Source organism: Scardinius erythrophthalmus, assembly GCF_964197995.2.
Source record: "Scardinius erythrophthalmus genome assembly, chromosome: 5".
NCBI lineage: Eukaryota > Metazoa > Chordata > Actinopteri > Cypriniformes > Leuciscidae > Scardinius > Scardinius erythrophthalmus.
Window position 1 is genome coordinate 17,277,202 of NC_138225.1, and position 18,594 is coordinate 17,295,795.

General features: G+C 36.2%; 2 protein-coding genes across 3 annotated transcripts; both read right to left on the reverse strand.

The window, feature by feature from the left end:
- Positions 1–12,366, reverse strand: LOC308691361 (leukocyte surface antigen CD53). Of its 2 annotated transcripts, none has more exons than XM_081366449.1 (9): positions 12,232–12,366; positions 7,167–7,346; positions 6,465–6,542; positions 2,844–3,032; positions 2,672–2,746; positions 2,489–2,590; positions 1,168–1,263; positions 949–1,032; positions 1–806 (listed from the first exon to the last, which is right to left on the reverse strand). In XM_081366449.1, exons 3-9 carry the CDS (start codon positions 6,519–6,521, stop codon positions 738–740), a joined length of 672 nt encoding a protein of 223 aa, XP_081222575.1. In that variant the 5' UTR covers positions 6,522–6,542; positions 7,167–7,346; positions 12,232–12,366; the 3' UTR covers positions 1–737. The 2 variants fall into 2 exon arrangements, with proteins under 2 accessions (XP_081222575.1, XP_081222576.1); XM_081366450.1 differs by having other exon boundaries at positions 7,173–7,346; positions 12,232–12,358.
- Positions 12,367–12,660: 294 nt separating this feature from the next.
- lman2lb (lectin, mannose-binding 2-like b) lies at positions 12,661–18,594 on the reverse strand. Its single transcript, XM_081365131.1, has 8 exons — positions 18,344–18,594; positions 17,696–17,814; positions 17,436–17,553; positions 17,261–17,343; positions 16,891–17,052; positions 16,542–16,656; positions 14,859–14,978; positions 12,661–14,766 (listed from the first exon to the last, which is right to left on the reverse strand). The coding sequence occupies exons 1-8, from the start codon at positions 18,543–18,545 to the stop codon at positions 14,624–14,626; spliced, it is 1,062 nt and encodes a 353-aa protein (XP_081221257.1). The 5' UTR covers positions 18,546–18,594; the 3' UTR covers positions 12,661–14,623.

The window sequence follows — 18,594 nt, forward strand, 5'->3', positions numbered from 1 at the left end:
GCATTTTGATTGTTTTATTTTAATTTACATTGGTCTACAGACAAAAAAAAGTGAAGAAACAAAATTATGCTGTAAATCTGCATTACAACTGGTATAATTGTTAAATAACTAGAGTGTATGTGGTTTCCACCCTGTGTATATTCTGGGAAATCAAATGGTTTAGTCATTGCTAAGTCAGAAAAGGAAGTGATCAGAAATAAATGCTTTGCATTGTTCAGTACACAAAAACAATTATAGTCTATGTAACAAGTTAATTACAAGAACATACTAGGTCAAACTCAACATTAAAGTTTTATGTGATGAAAGAGAAACAGAACTTGTATACAGTGTGAAGATGATTCATTATGGAAAAGCTCCCTTACACCATCATCATGAGTTGACATTCAAATGCAAGTGGGTGAATTCAGTGTTTAAAACCCCCTAGGAAGTTTCCATTTAAGCTGTGATGGCCAAAGTCAAAATAATACTGCTGAGAAAAAAAGATCCAGTTATGGTTTAACTGCTCTACCAAGTGTTAAAGTAAAAAATAATTGAAATAATATTGCAGTTGCAATAATTGTGGGTCTGTGTCACTAACTGTTAGAGGAGGACAGATTGTTGTTAACATTAAATAAAACCAAGCATCTGTACAAGAACTGCCAGCCATCTTGTCTTTTACTGGCGGTCTTGGGGCATTTGTAGGACGGTGATTATTAAGAACACAAACTGTGGAAGATCTCTTATGGAAATGTTTTTGATCATTTGTATCCTAACCCGGATCGACTTATGTGGCAGAACAGGGTCATGGAGAAACACATACCCAAGACCTACAAAAAGAGATTAATATGTATAGTCAAGTGACAAAAATACAATAGCTGCTAAACAACATTTGAAATGAAAATCAACCTTTAGTATTCCCCACTCTGAGGTGACTATATGACAAGACAAATATGGTCTGGAAACTCATACCTCAATAATGCAGACAACAATGACACCAATCCCGGCGTTCAAGAGGTTGTTTTCAAACGCCTCCTGCAGCTTTTTGAAACAACCCTAAAGCAACAAGACAATACATATGATGCTATAAGACTGAATCAGATGTGTAGGTTGTTGATGTGCATCTCCATGTTCCATTAATATTGTTTTGACATATAGCAGATATAGAGTTTGATATGAGTGCTGTATTACTTTAGGCCAGTAGCGTGTTCCATTTCCAGGCATGTTGCATGACTTTGGTACATGGTTCGACCAATCCGAAGAGTTATGGATTCCACAGCACTCAAACTGTTATTAGAGGAAAAACAGACATTTAAAACTTAAGAAAATGTGTGGTGTTTGCCTGTAACAAACTGACAATCCCCCACCAACATTCTTCAAAATATTTTTTATTTTAATTTTTTTATCCAAAACAGTATTTCAGTATGATTTAGATACTATTATAGTTTAATATATTTAGTTAAAATTAGTTTTTATTTTTGTATTTCCATTTTAATTTTAAAGTTTTGTTGTCATCATTATTATTATTATGATTATTTAAATATGCCGATATAGTAGTATTCATATTTAAAAAAAGTTTTAGTTACTTTAGTAGCCTACACCAAGTTAAACTAAATAAAAACGAGAAATGGTGCTTTGGTATCTAGATTAATATTGATTTTATTTTAAGTAATGAAAATCTTTTTTCTGGTTTAAGTTTTAGTCCAGTTCATGTCCAACACTGAGCAGTATTAATGATGATGCTGGGTTTAGTCTTTAGTCATCAGTGTCGGGCTGTGACTAGTTGTAACATGTAACGGCGTTACGTAATTTAATTACTAAATAAATGTAACTAATCCATTGCAGTTACTGAGAAACAAGTAATAAAAACTCAGTGTTTTAGCGCAATTTTCTCACCTCATGGGATCACAACACTAAGAGATAGTAAATCTTTTCCTGGATTTTTTTTGTGCGTTCCCGAGATTAGACCTTCCTTAACATAATGCCGAAAACCCGAAGTCTCTAGGTGGTCTGGTTGAGGAGTAGATAGAAGAGCAAGATTGGTGCGCACAGACGCACAGAACAGAAATCATGAGTTTACAAGCGCAATTTTGTCCGGTGGAAAATTGCGCTAAAAATGTGTAATTAAATTACAGCTACTTGTAAATGTTGACGATTACAAAGGGGGTTACATCTGAATATTTTCTGTAAAATCTAGGATATGTTGAATAATATTAATTGGTTGCTTCGCCTGTTTTTGATGTACACGATGCCTCCTGCCATTTAAAGGCCGTTTAGTAAAGCGATGCTATTCTGATGCTTTTCATTGGTTTTCTTGTTTGAATGTACAGGTTAACCCTGCCTGGTTAAAATATTTGAAAATGATTAACAGTTGAAAACATTCATCAGAAATATAGAAAAGTAAGCAATGTAATCAGATACATTACTTTAAAGTAATTGAAATAGTTACACTGCTTCTTTCATTTTAAATAGGGTAACTTGTAATCGTAATCTACAGTGAACGGGCACTTACTGTTTTTTGCACTGTGTCCCAGTCACCTATAGCTGTGACGTTTCTGTTGTCTATGGCTTTTTTTAAACCATTCTTAAGATCATCATCAATTAATTTCTCGATCTGTAAGTAAAAAAAGCGGGATCTGATACATCTCTTCCTCACATATGCTCTGCTTCCATATAGCTACAAATCTTTTCTTACCTCTTTCTCGTACATGAGCAGAACGCAGGCAGTGGCCAGTTCGGCTAGCATTAGAATGAACAACAGTATGAAGAACTAAACAAAACAAATGAGATGTCGAGTTTTATTAATAGAACGTAAGTAAAACTATATGGACAACAGAGAGTAAGTGTAAGTGATCGATGAGACTCACAGATATTAGCAGACAGCGATTTTCTTTTAGGGCTCCAAGAAAGCCCAGGAAGGAGACACAGGTGATAATGATCCCAATGATGAAAAGAGTGTTAGCTATGTTCATAGCCTGAAGACTGGGAAGTATGGAAGAGAACCTGGTGGATGTCATCAAGTAGATGCCTATTCCAAACACCGCAACTCCACAGATCTGTAATGATAATGTTAACTCTCTATGGGACTAAATGTGAAATCACATCTAGAAAAAATACTTTATATTTTACATAGATTTAAGACTAAAATCATTTTACAAGTTTAGTTTTCTACACCTGACCTTTGGCCTTTTTTTAAAGGGATACTCCACTTTTTTTGGAAATAGGCTAATTTTACAACTCCCCCAGAGTTAAACTTGACTCTTCTGTAGTTACATCGTGTACTAAGGCCGACGGGAAAATGTAAAGTTGCGATTTTCTAGGCTGATATGGCTAGGAACTATACTCTCATTCCTGCGTAATAATCAAGAAACTTTACTGCCGTACCATGAGTGAAGCAGGCGTAATGATATGACGCAGCGCCTGAAAGATGTAACTACAGAAGAGTCAAGTTTTAAATAGGAAAAATATCAAAACTCTTTGGTCATTTTTTGAGAGAGATGCTAATGGTCTTGTCCGATTCAATGATCTATGCTAAGCTATGCTAAAAGTGGTACCGCCAGACCCGGAGATCGGCGGAATGGATTCTAAAACGGTAAAACTAAACTGTTTAACTCTGGGGGAGTTGTAAAATAAGCCTATTTCCAAAAAAAGTGGAGTATACCTTTAAGGGCGCCATCATTTATAACTGACTTTTTTCCTATTAGGGTAAATTATTTTTTGACATATTGTCTGAAACTTCACACACATTCAAATGCATTTTCACTATCTGAAAAGTATAGTGAAAAGGTCTTACAGTTTAAAAAAAAAATTACATTCCATTTTTATCTTGAACATTAATATTAAAGCCTATTTAAAACGCAATTTCCTTCGCGTCATTTATAAATGACGATGTCCCATAGAGGGATAAACAAACGAAATCCTCATGAAAACCTAGACAGCAAGTTCTCTGTTATTCTATTGTATAGAGACAAGACTTGTGAAGTAGCCTATAGCTTAAATGTAGTTAGGCTATATAGGCTTTTTGGCTTTTTTCAATTTCCCGTTCTTCGTGATCCCATGTTTCAAACTTTAGTTAGTGTGTAATGTTGTTGTTAGAGTATAAATAGTATCTGTAAAATTATAAAGCTCAAAGTTCAATGCCAAGCGATATATTTTATTTATTTTGTTTTTCTGAGCCCCAAAAAATGACAATATAAACATGCTGTAAAAAATGATCTGTTGGGTATTTTGAGCTGAAACTTCACATACACACTCTGGGGACATCAGAGACTTATTTTACATCTTGTGAAAAGGGGCATAATACGGGACCTTTAAACCTCGATTTTACCAAGCAGGAAAAGGAAAAGCAAAGTTTAAGCAAATTGTAATTTTTGGTACATTTTTTTAAATTTTTGTAATTGATGGCAGCCATAGCCTACAGTCAGAATAGGCCAATATAAGCCCAATGATGTGCTCAAGACCATTATTTCAACATGTTGCATGCTGTGAATGCATCTAATACATCTAATTATGCTACACAAATGTAGATTTGTTAAAGATGTAGATTTAAAAATTATTTTGAAATTTTATTTCAATCATTGAAGCAGCTGAAAAAAAGCTCCTCTAAAGGACTTGCAATTACTTGTTTCTTTGTTTGTTTTTTTCCATGATGGTGTGCTTGACACTGTGCACCTAACATGTGAAAAAGCAACTTGTGGTGAACTTTACTTCGTTGTGTGGTTTTCTCTTTACCACATGTATTATTATGATTGTTGTCAGTATATGTCAAAGGTATAAAACACATTTTAGTAGCACATTGGTCTTGCTAATTCAGTATAAAAAAAATGGCTGTTGAATTTACCGGTTACAAATGTATTTGTTTATACGTTTTTTCTAAATTGTGTAAAGTTTTAAATTGTGAAATTTACAGGTTGTTCTATGAATATGTTTATATTTTTATTGTATTTTTAGACAATTATTCTAGCAACCACAACTGTCAGTTATTTTTTCCTGTATAAACAACAGGACTTTTTTTTTTTTAATTTTTTTTTACAGTGTATATAAAAATCTTTTAAAGGGATAGTTCACTTTGAAATTAAATTTTGGTATGTTTTAGCTTACCTCAAGGGCATCCAAGATGTAGGTGTCTTTTTTTCCGCAGTAGTTTCAATTTTGATATTTTTAGGTCAAACCGTTCTTGTCTGTCAGTCATATAATGCAGGTCTATGGTCACTGTCTCAAAGAGCATGCACAGAGTCCAAATTAAACAATTCCCCATCGTCCAAATTAAACAATTCCCCATTGTAAGTACACATTGATGGCCTAAGACACGAAACGAGCGGTTTGTGTGAGAAAACGAACAGTATTTATATCGTTTTTATCTCTTATACACAGCCACGTCCAAGTGGTCTGAGGGCGCGCGCGCATCCTGGTGTGTGACGTGTACGCAGACTGGTGCATAGATATATACACTAGATGTCGCCTTAAAAGGATACTCCACTTTTTTTCGGAAATATGCTCATTTTACAACTTCCCCAGAGTTAAACAGTTGAGTTTTACCATTTTAAAATCCATTCAGCCGAACTCCGGGTCTGCGTCATATCACTACGCCAGCTGCTCCCATGGTACGGCCGCACAGTTCCTTGATTATTAGGCCAGAATGAGAGTAGTTCCTAGCCATATAGGCTTAGAAAATCGCAACTTTTCATTTTCCGTCGATGTTAGTACACGGTTTAACTACAGAAGAGTCAAGTTTTAAATAGGAAAAATATTGAAACTCTTTGGTCATTTTGAAAGAAATGCTACTGGGCTCGTCAGAATCAATGATCTATGCTAAGCTATGCTAAAAGTGGTACCGTCAGACCCGGAGTTCGGCTAAATGGATTCTAAAACGGTAAAACTCAACTGTTTAACTCTGGGGGAGTTGTAAAATGAGCATATTTCCGAAAAAAGTGGAGTATCCCTTTAAGGCGACATCTAGTGTATATATCTATGCACCAGTCTGCGTACACGTCACACACCAGGATGCGCACGCGCCCTCAGATCACTTGGACGTGTGCTGTGTATAAGAGGTAAAAACAATATAAATACTGTTCGTTTTCTCACACAAACCGCTCGTTTCGTGTCTTAGGCCATCAATGTGTACTTACGATGGGGAATTGTTTAATTTGGATGATGGGGAATTGTTTTAATTTGGACTCTGTGCATGCTCTTTGAGACAGTGACCATAGACCTGCATTATATGACTGACAGACAAGAACAGTTTGACCTAAAAATATCAAAATTAAAACTACTGCGGAAAAAAAGACACCTACATCTTGGATGCCCTTGAGGTAAGCTAAAACATACCAAAATTTAATTTCAAAGTGAACTATCCCTTTAATGAACACTACGGTTTGAAGCAAGGAAAATTGGCCTAACCCAGGGTTGAGAATGGCCCGAGATTAACTATTTTGTGTTAAAAGCAATTAGATATATCATGATGTGACAGTCTGAAAATGGATACGTACAAAAAAGATGAAGTTCACCAGACACATGGTGTACTTCAGGCACTTCAGGCACGACATCTTCCACTGCGTCGCTCAGCTCTGCAAGGTTATCAAACACACCGGACCTGAGGTTAAACTGTTATCTCACATGAAGTCCTTGTGTTCTTTCCCGAAAAGCTTGCGTCCACAACATAAAGTTCAATGACTCAGTAAAGTCAGAAAATGAATTTCCTGTGCTGAATCTGAGGGTGGAGCTGACATAGTGGAAGAATATCTAACACATGCAACACTGACACTATTAAATGGAGCCCCATATAGAGTTTGACTGGTTGTGATGCATTTCCTGTGTAACTTCCTCCAGCAAACCAACAGTGGTTCAATTATTTTCATCAGTATAAAAACAGATAAACAAATGTAGATGAACATGGACGGGTTAAAATAAAAGGTAAAATATTACCTGAAAAACTATTCTTCTTTCAAATCCAATTTTTAAACGATTGTCAGGTAAACAGGAATTCATATATTCACTACTCACTATATTCAGACATATATCAAATTAACCAAAATAAATTTCTTGAAACATGAGCTGGACGTTTAATGAAAACCTATTTATGTTATGAAAGACATTATTAAAAAGACACAAAAGCAACAATGTGAGTACTACTTACACAATATAGAATGAAAATAAATGTCAAGAAAATATAATAGATTTAATATTCTTACCCTTACTTTACTCCGTAAAGATGCTCCAAAGAATAATCCTCAATTAAGACAGTTGGACAGTTGTACCCTTTGTGACTGTTGTTCTTAAAGTCTGTTGCTGGCAGAAAGAGTACAGCAGGTTTTACTTCCTCTCTCAGTGACGCAGTGTCTAACATGCAGGGGTGTTGAAGAAAACTAATGCTACGGAGAAAGAAAGAGGTGCTATAAAAAAAGTTCATGATTCACGGTCATTATACCACATGCCTTATATGCAGGTACCCAAAATATATCTGTTTCAAAGAAGCATGAGAAACAACCTGTTCTGTTTTTGTGCAATGCTTCATGCTGAAACCACACAGTGCCCCTAATAAAATGACACCATAGAAATAAGCATGACATGAACTTTTGTCTTTTTGAAACTTTTCTAAACATTTGAGTATTAACGGATATCAAATAGTAAAGTAGATTGTAAACAATGGACCAGCACACGTGTTTACACATTTTTGAAAACTGTTCGAGTCTATGTGTTACATTAAAATGTAAACCCCTATTACATCATTTAGTTAAAAATGTTTTAACAGTCACCTATATCTCTGTAAACTGAAGAGTCTTTTCATCAAAAACACTGACGAGAAGACTGACGAGATGATTCTTAATATATTCAGGGGGAAATCACAGAGGGATTTTTTAAAGTTACACATATTGCCTCATTATTATATCATGTTTTGAGTAGCATTTTTGAGTTATTTGCATGTTCAGACCTTACTGTTATCCTCTTGCACTGGTAACCAATGCACAGTGATAAATGCAGAAAATGGGAAATTAAACAGATTCAGCCCTGACAGAAAAAAAAAAACAGAAAAAAAAAAAAAAACAGTGAGATGCTTTGTCTCTCTCATTATGTTACTGGCTCAATGTGTGTGAGTGTGTGTGTGTTTTTTTTTTGTCTTTATTTTACTGGCTTTTTGTCTCTACTGTTTAATTAGATTCTGTTTTGAGTTGTAACTGTATGTATTTGCTGTTATATTTGTTCAATACAATTTTTTTTATTTTTTTTTTTTCTGTCAGGGCTGAAATTTCATCTTGAATCTCAGGTTTAGGTGACAATAATGTTCTCAACAGATTCATCAATGTATTAGTTAATATTGGATTGCAAATCTGTGATGCTTTGTCTTATCCACAACTTTCCTGCGAGTCTTAGTGGGCGTCGCCATGACACTTAATACTTCCTGTTGCCGGTATCTCAGTTCCGGTTTAGCCTAACGCTTAATGAAAATAGCACACAAGGGATACTCGCGTCGCGGTACAAACCGGTGAAACTGATTACTGACAAGTAGTAATGCTGACAGATAAGCAACGGCTCATTGTGGCTCAACTTGTACCGTTGTGGGGTGAACAAACAACACGCGAAAACTGAAGGATTTTATGAATGGGATGGGAGCTGTTTCCAACATAAACAGACCCTCTACGCAGAAAGAGTTTTTCTTGTACTTACAAAAACTGCAGTACAACTATATATATTTTAAGTGGTATGTTTATTGTTTTCAATTGTTTGAAAATGAATTCGAGAATTAACTTGAATGTGCAGCCATTTGTACAAATAGAGAGTATGTAGTAGGCCTACTATATTTGTTGTAGCCATTAAATAAGAGCATTTAGTTTCATATTTGTTCAAATATTATAATGTAATTTTTTCCATCTATGTTGATTATGAAAAGTGAACAACATAGGATGCATCGGGAGACATATCCCACATAGCAACATTGTGTCGGCCCAGATCCGGCCCACATCTGGCACACGTGGAAAGATGATCTGGCCCACATGCAGCGTGGACTTACGGCACTTGGGTGGGCCACTCCTGTTTGCCAGATCTGGGCCACAAGCAGGCCATAGCAATGCCACATCTCAGCCAAGAGCAAAGAAATAAACCAGAACTGGATTAAACAACTCCACAAACAGCATTACCGGCTTCACTTATTACCAACCAGACTGACTTTATTTCTGTCAGATGTCTACAAAAGTTTTTATTGAGAATTAACAGAGGTTTAACTATAATGTGTTTCATTTAAAGTCACCATTACAGTGAATAGTGTTTCCATTAGTTGGGCTCTTAACTCTTATTATATCTGTCTTCTTTGGCTGCTCTGACAGAGTGTTTGTCAAACACATTTGCAGCAGCAAAGAAAGCTAAAGTGAAATGAGATCAGGTGATGATGGTTTCCTGTTGATGGTTTTATAATCATCATAAAATAACCTGTTTCACTGAGATAATTTGAGTCTAACAATTGTGTTGTACCATTAATATATTCTCATCACAAACCCTGTGTTACTGCAGCGTGAGGTCCAGCAATATTATAACAATCAGTTAGAAGATTTTAACAAACATGAGCACGGAAAAAAATCCATGGTGACACACTTAGATATCAAAAATCAGCACATGAATCTCAACAAGGGTGACAATATATATATATTTTTTTAGATTAATTCAGAACATCACTGAAAAGCTACTAAATGCCACAACAAAAACAACAGCAAAAAAATAAAAGCACGTATTTAGAATTAAACAAATTAATAGGACAATTTAGCTGCATAATTTATTCATGTTGCAATGCATGCTGGGAGTTTTGTACAATGATGGTACCCAGCATGCATTGCAGCAAGTTACTTTTGATTCTCACCATTGTTGAGATTCATACGTTGATTATTGATGTCTGTGTGTGTCATCGAACAGTAATGATTCGTGCTCATGTTTGTTAAAATCTTCTAACTGATTGTTATAATATTGCTGGACCTCACGCTGCAGTAACACAGGGTTTTGTGATGAGAATATATTAATGGTACAACACAATTGTTAGATTCAAATTATCTCAGTGAAACAGGTTATTTTATGATGATTATAAAACCATCAACAGGAAACCATCATCACCTGATCTCATTTCACTTTATCTTTCTTTGCTGCTGCAAATGTGATTGACAAACACACTATCACAGCAGCCAAAGAAGACAATAGATATAATAAGAGTTAAGAGCCCAACTAATGGAAACACTATTCACTGTTATGGTGACTTTAAATGAAACACATTATAGTTAAACCTCTGTTAATTCTCAATAAAAACTTTTGTAGACGTCTGACAGAAATAAAGTCAGTCTGGTTGGTAATAAGTGAAGCTGGTAATGCTGTTTGTGGAGTTGTTTAATCCAGTTCTGGTTTATTTCTTTGCTCTTGGCTGAGATGTGGCATTGCTATGGCCTGCTTGTGGCCCAGATCTGGCAAACAGGAGTGGCCCACCCAAGTGCCGTAAGTCCACGCTGCATGTGGGCCAGATCATCTTTCCATGTGTGCCAGATGTGGGCCGGATCTGGGCCGACACAATGTTGCTATGTGGGATGTGGGTCAGACATGATTTTGTTAATGGGTCAGACATGATTAAACTTCATTTTCTTCATTAAATTTTGTTTTGCCTTTCTTTAAAGTGAATTTCGTTTTTTATAAATTGTATCTTAATTTTAATACATTTTGCATCAACCAATTGCTGCAACACAACACATCGGTTAGTGATTTAATAAATAAGAAGCATAGCAGACAATATAAATCATGACATGGAGGCACTGGCGCGGTCACTGGCATTGCACGTGAACAGGAGCACATCTCATCATAAATTAACCGAAACTCAGACATGAGAAATATAGCCTATCTAAAGAAAGCTTTAAACGTCTTTAAACGAAACAATTCAAAATTAAAAGAAATAGGGTACTCTGATTGTGTAGGCTAATCCAAGATGTGCATTTCAGGCGCGTTCACTACGGAGATAGCGATCGTAACTTCATCTTTGCAGCAGACACTGACAGAAAAGACTAGTTTATTAGTAAAAATCAATGCACGTGTGTCACCGGATTTACAAATGCACATCTTGCTTGTTGCACGCACACTCGGCACACATATGATGTCGAAATAATGAGATATTGTGTTGAAATAACAGTATTAATAATAATAAATCTTTAATAATATTTGATTGAATGCTGAATGTTGTGTTGTTCAATTTAATAAAATTAATACTTTAATTGTGATCATTAAAATAATTGAATATTAAATATTAAGTGGCCAATTTTTGCTCATTTATTAAAAGTATTTATATATCTAGCACCCCCTCAGCACATGTAAAAAAAACTCTGGCGCTGCCCCTGGTTATAACGGCCCATGTATTAAAAATGTTTGGGTCTAAATTGGGCTCGGGCTCATAATTACAGTTAATGTGTCGTGCTGGGTTGGGCTCGGACACAACGGGCTCAGGTAGGGTCGGGCTTGATTTTTTGGGGCCTGATCTAAGCTACTACTCATTCATTACCCAAGCAAGTTGTTTGGGCTTGTCGAGGCTCTCTGATAGCAGTATCTTGTTCAGGCTAACGTAAACCGGAAGTTCGTTACCGGCTTGTTCTATGTTGCCATAGCGATCACGGGAAAGGTCAGAGTTCGGGAAAGTTGTGGATAGAAACACACATGGATACACTAGACACTCTCACAACTTGTTTGATATTGCAGACAGCAGAATTATTGGCAAAAATAATCTGACACCATAACACAATACACTTGTGGTTCACAATTTCAAGCGTGAAAATGCTGACGCTGGAGTTGCAATTAATCATGCTTTGCTTGACTTTAAGGCGTTACACTAACATTCTCTTATGCCAATGGATGGAGGCCTCATTGAATAAGTAAAATAAATAAATAGTGGTGTGATGAAAGGAGATAACATGAGATAAATGACATCTGGAAACGAGTTCCAGCTCATGGATCTAGCATACATTAGCACTGTGGTAACTTAGCTGTCCCAAGTTTTGGTTCTTCACATTGAAATGAGACATGAACCTGTCAATCAAGAAGGAAATTACAGTTACACCACGGTTGTTTTAACCTATGAGAATTAAGCTGTGTCGTCAGCAAGTCGTTTCCCATCATGCTTTTTATCAGCGCAGTCTGTGGAGAGCAACTCGGAGCAACTGCGCTCGACCGCAGAATCCGACAACTCCGCCTTGCGGTTGCGAGAGTTTTTTGACATACGTCAGCATGACATCAGACCACACTCACCGGCCTGCATCTCGCGATGATCACCGGTGATCGGTTCTGTGCATATTTTGCATATCTCAAACAAGCCTATTTACTTGTTAATAGGGTGTGACGAGATTTCCCGTCGAATGAAAAGCTGTCTCGCGATATCGTCATGACGGAGCGTGAGGGTGAAATATAGAATCTCTCCAACATGCCTAGTCGTCTGATAAATGTCTAATCTTGTAGAATGCATCAAACCTGTCTCTGGTCTGTGTAGTTGTGGCTCTGTTTTTGGTCTCTGTTTGTGTTTGCACCTCGAATATTGAGAGATATTAATATTAAAACAGCAATTTCACAACAATTATAAAGAGTCTGTGCGCTACAGTGCTTTGATTATGGTTGCACTTGCACTTATTGTTTGCACTTAATAAAACTCAGAGAAAACGGTTATTTATACTGTTTTTATTTCTATGTTCAATTTGTGAAAAGAAGTTCAGTTAGGAGGTCACACACAGCCTCAATCAGAAGTTCTGGAAGCTCATAAATGTACAGTATCTGAAGAGACTCATGTGAAATCATTCAATTTGTGGTACAGTTACTATACCATTTTAAAGTTATGGACCCAATCTGACAATACAGTTATAAGTTAATCACATTGTTGGCCCATTTGGGGGCGTTAAAAGGGGAGATCCACGCATCAATATGCAACAATCGAATAAGTAACGAGAGATTCTGTTATGTTGATGTTTTTTGGTTAGCACTGTGCTGAAGAGTAAGCCTAGTGCTTGTGGTTAGGTTGTGGGTTGCTACATGAAGGTATGTTTAATACATATAACTTATAAGCAACATATGTGATAATATCAGTGAAAACTAATGGCTTACTTATCCAGTGAATTTAAATGCTAAATGAGGTCCTGTATATTTAGCATGTCATACTAGCTGTCAATTTGAACTGGAATAGATAATAGATGAATTGGTCCCACAACCACCACCACCACTCAATATGTTGAAATTAATTGGAATAACTTTTTTTTAAACGAATTTTGTTAATGCTACAAATCAAGTCCCTGAAACTCAATTAAAAGACTGATGCAAAAAGGTTGCATTCTTTGTTGAGCCAAAACATGTTTTTAGAGTGTATAAAAATAACTGTGTTGTAAAATGTTTTTTGGAAGACAATTCCTGACATTTTCAAGCAAACATCCATTTATAAGACAAACTTAATTTTGTTTTTTTTTGTTTAATTTTAGAATTTTTGTCATTGAACATGTTTTTGAGAACCATGAAAACATTAATCAGCAGTTTGATACAGCAGCTTGCTCAATCACTGAGCTCATGAGAACAGCAATGCAATCTCTGGCCAGTAATAAAACAATGGACAAATGTTGCTCAACTGCAGAGAGCAGCAAAAAGACTGAAACATGGACAAAAATGCTTGCAGTGCATCTCTGCCTCTTTATGGAAGATATTACGATTTAGGAATTCACAACATGCCATAATCAATTTCTTATTTATATCAAGATGATTAAGCATGGTATTCAAATAAGGCCATGGAGACATGTAAAATAAAAGTTCATCATGTAAATAACAGGTTTATCACAAGTTGAAAGCTAAAGTAGTTCAATTATGTTTCACAAAGAAACTTTGGATAAGCTACACGTGGCCAAGCAGTTCAGTGCAGTTTTTGATACATAAAAAGGGACCACATACAACAAAATACATCAAAGCACCAATATTTACCTATATTCATTACAAAAAGAAGTTTGGGAAAAATATTCTTCACATTCACATTGATGGTTGTTACTGTGTTTATAACAGTACAGCTGGCCAGTATAACTTATAGAAGGATGATAAGCAAATTACCTTGATGTAAGTTAAACATGATGGCTGACAACTAAGTGATTATGATAACAGATGGGGGTTTTCTGGCACTGCTATTTACTGAAGACTGGTAACCAAGATCATGACATTTCAAATTCGAGATTTTCTTTTGATCAATTTCAGTCTAATTTAAAGAAAAACATAGGGGCTCTGGGGATCTGGCATTGCAATAGACAACCTGAGATTACAACAGTTTGTTTAACTCTGTAAATGCTGCCACACGTTGTTCTCTGTGCTGCCTCAGGGTGAAAGGCCAAGGTCAGTGTAACTGGTACAAAAATACAGCAAACATACACAAAAGTCTGGAGAGACCTTCAAAAACAGACGCACACTCTTTCAAATACCTTTGAACAGATTTTGAGATGATAATCATGATTGAGGTGGTCGGGTTCCACTTGAGAGGTCAGGTATGGTTTTTTAGTTCATTGTTGGCCTTCAGGTCCTTCCTGTTGGTGGCAGGGACCAGAAGTGGTCCTTTGCAAAAATGCCAGTCACACTCACGTTGGATCTTTCGTCCCATTTCCTACCTGTCGCACTCTCTTTAATCTGCTCAGTAGAAGCGCTTGCGGCGGTTTTCTTTATAGCGATTATATAGAAAGATAATTACCACAACCACTACAACCAGTGCAACGACGGAAACAATGAAGAGAAAGAAGACGGTGATGATGCTCCTTCCTTCATCCTCCACGTAAACTGTGTAAAGAAAACATTTGTAAGATACAGCTAATGTACTCCTCCGCCAAATATCTTATACGGAACATATAATCTTTTTGTAACTGTATTACCATTAGGGTCCGCTCGGTAGTCTACACTAGGCAACGTGATCTCCTGCTGTTCTTCTTCCTCTTCAGGACTCCGTTCCACTGTAAGCTCATACAGCTTGAGGGAGATCAGGTCATGGTTATCTAGAAAAAAAGAAAAAAAAAACCATGCAAATAAATAAAATAAAAATGGAAAAACAAAATTAATTTTTAAAAATGATTCAAAAATATTCTAATGATTCTTACTGGTTAATAATGTGCTAAAAGTGGTTTACATTCTTTAAAAATGTATATATAAAATGTAAAGAATGTAAAGCACTTGCAATAGTAGTGAATAGTAGATAATACATTTTAAAAACAGGACCATATACTATACTATACATCAGGGATAGGCAACTCCAGTCCTGGAGGGCCACTGTCCTGCAGAGTTTAGATCCAACCCTAATTAAACACACCTGAACAAGGCAATTAATGCTTTCAGGATTACTAGATAGATACAGGCAGGTGAGTTTATATCAGGGCTGAAGCTAAACTCTGCAGGACAGTGGCCCTCCAGGACCGAAGTTGCCTATCCCTGCTATACATAATACTATAGTTTTTAATAGAAATAAATCTAAAGACTGCAAACCACTTTATTTCTTTTGAACAAGTAGGAAACATAACAAAAAATATTTGAAATTAATTTTATATAATTTAGCACCAAGTATACCAAGCAGTGATTGGTTTGGTTTGCTGGTTTGCATATCCATCTGTTGTTTTTAATATTTATTAAATGTATACATTAAATGTAAAACAAAAAAAAATATTTTTAATGTAAAATACATTAGAGCAAATAACCTCTCCAGTCACTGGCTGCATATGTGAATACAGGAAGATATTATACTGCTCTGATAATTGTTTGAGGGTAAAATCTATTGGGTGAATTGACTGAAATCTTGTTTAACATACAAATAGATTATATAAATTAGTTCATGTTTGAGTAATGCAGTACACATTAGGGCTCTGAAATGGTTCAAGGAATGAAAACAAAAAGCAGGAACAAACCAAATTTAACAGGAACATAAACCAAAACTAAAATCATGTTTCAAAGTTCTAACCAGAAACTCTTGTTTGAAATTACAATTAACCAGTTAAGAAAGTTATTTTATCATTCTGTTTAAGATTTTAATTTGGCAGTCAACCAATCATGGACTTGTGTCGTTATACTATTAACATTTTTCGGAAATCAAGCTCAAATGGAGTAACGCGGTTGTCTGCGAATGTCTGAGATTTGTGTTTTGTCTGTCATTAGATTAGTCGCATCTGAGGCATATGATATAGGATGTAGTAGTAGCATAAACTTCGGTGAGAGTAGGCGCTGCTCGCGGTTCAAACAAATAGGGCTGGGCAACAAACTCAAGCTCCTCCGACAATTTCTTCTTTTTAAATTCCCATTTAAACTTAAACTAGATTACTTTTATGATTGATGGATGGACGCACTTTTATCGCCTTCAAAAACAGGCTCTATTCACTCCTATTATAAAGCTTGGAAGAGCAAGGATATATTTTATGGCTGAAAGAAGAAAATCATATACACCTAGGCTTGAAGGTGAGTAAATTATTGGATAATTTTTTTGGGTGAACTAACCCTTTAAGCCTTGATTCAGATAGGATTTGAATATCTGCTGGACTAAAATGGAGTGAAAGGAACACTTCACTGGTCCTAACCTGATAAATCTCCAGTGGCCGACGAGACCCCAAAGTGGTACCCTTGTGGCAGCCTCACTCCAGGCATGTCCAGACAGTCCTTCCACTCTTGCTTCCCATCAGTATCCGTCATCACCTGAAAGACATAACAGCAAATGAAGGTGCAAATGGAACTGAAGGATGCTTTCCAACATCCGTCTAAACAATACTTCCATTATCTGTATCATCACAAGATCAAGAAAATTGAACCTTTCCCATGTCTTATGTATCATCATGGCAATATAAGAGACTGAACTGGTGCGGCACTGCAACAGTATTGTATTACTCTTTGGCTGAATAAAGAAACACAGAATGTAAAGATGTCTCTTACTGTAAGTCTGTTCTTCATGTATCTGATCAAGAGGAACGTGTCATATTCAGCGTTGCGAACGTGAGCAGTGCAGCCACCAAGATCAGTAGACCGTCCGTCTCGGTCATGTTCATATTCTACACTCCCATTTCCGACCATTGCAGAGATAAAAGGAAATGTTCTCTGATAAAGAGACAGAAATGAAACAGGTTAGATTATTTCTTCCTTGCAGGCCAGGGTTTTTAAAATATTCACCATGATATAACAAACACTTCTTGGTTAATAAATGGTTTCTCATGACTTTTAAAGCTGACATGACATGATGATAAGGACATGATATGTATACTATGGTAATTCTGTTTTTTTTGTCTAATGTTTAGTGGCGATATACCTCAATCTGCTTGACATCATTCGGATAAGTGTCTACAAAAACACCCAGACCAGTAAAAAAATTTGCGTTTCCAAACACTTGTCCTAGAGGAAAACACAAAGAACAAAAACCCATAATAGTCATATCATGGAAAATCAATAATTTGTTTAAATTTGTAATAATGATGATTTCTTACCAATTTGCATTCTCTCTTTAGTCAGCCATATTGCAAGGCCGTCCCCATTCAGGTTCTTCTTGCCCTCTCCATGGATCTTAAATTGCACTCGTAGCTCCCAGTCCCTAAGGTAACAGGGCTACATACACAAACACACTGATTAACAAGCCTGCCTTTTACAGATTATCTCAAGAACCTCTTTGTCTAATAGGTTGAGCTGCCTAATAGCTCTAGATTCAACCCAAGGTGGCGTTTCAGGTTTTCTTGTCATTCAAACTCACAATGCGACTCCACACAGCTCCTTGTCTGCTCTGCAAGTCTGGTGTCAGCCGTATGTGTTCAGGCATGATCATGGTGTTGCCCATGAACTCCCAGTGTGAGGAGCTGGAGGAGCCCAGTCCTGTGAACATTCATCAACATTTTAAAGTAAATGTAAATGCATGCACGCACGCACGCTCATATATATTATACTATATATATAAGCATCTTAACATTAGCATAATATTTTTGTCAGTTTCTTTATTTAGCATGTTTTATTTTTGTTTCTAGATAACCATGACCTTATCTCCATCAAGCTGTATGAGTAAATGCAAGGGATAGTTTATGATAAGTTACAATAAATACACGTTCACGTTGTTTAATAAAGCATATGAACCGAAATATCTACACTTGTCCTGTACTTCCGCCTTATGGACGACGTGAGAAATCACTGCAGTTGCCAAATAAAACAACCACTCTTACGAGAGCAAGAAAAGGACAAACAAAAATAACAAAAGAAAAAAAAAGGAGACAGTTATCGTCCTAACAATAAACTTGTGGTCTCACTGAACTATTTTCTTTAGCTAGTTGACTTTGCTGAAACAGGTGCCACTTTTGGCAGGGCACCGGTTTAACGTACGTTAACTGGGCGAATAGGAATAGACGCTTACCTTGGTACGGCTTAGTCAGCGAATACTCTCGCTTTAGAAATTCATAAGCATTATCTTCATATGTGTTTTCTCCAGAACTACTACTCAAAAAAAAGAGTATTAAAACTAATAACACAGATACTCTTTTGTTTGCCAGACTGTACGGCAAATTCATTACAGTTGTGTAAATAGTCCCGTTCAACTTCATCTTGGTAGTCGCCATTTTTCCTCGTTTACTTCAAAATGTACGCCTCTTGTCGCTATTGGTCTAT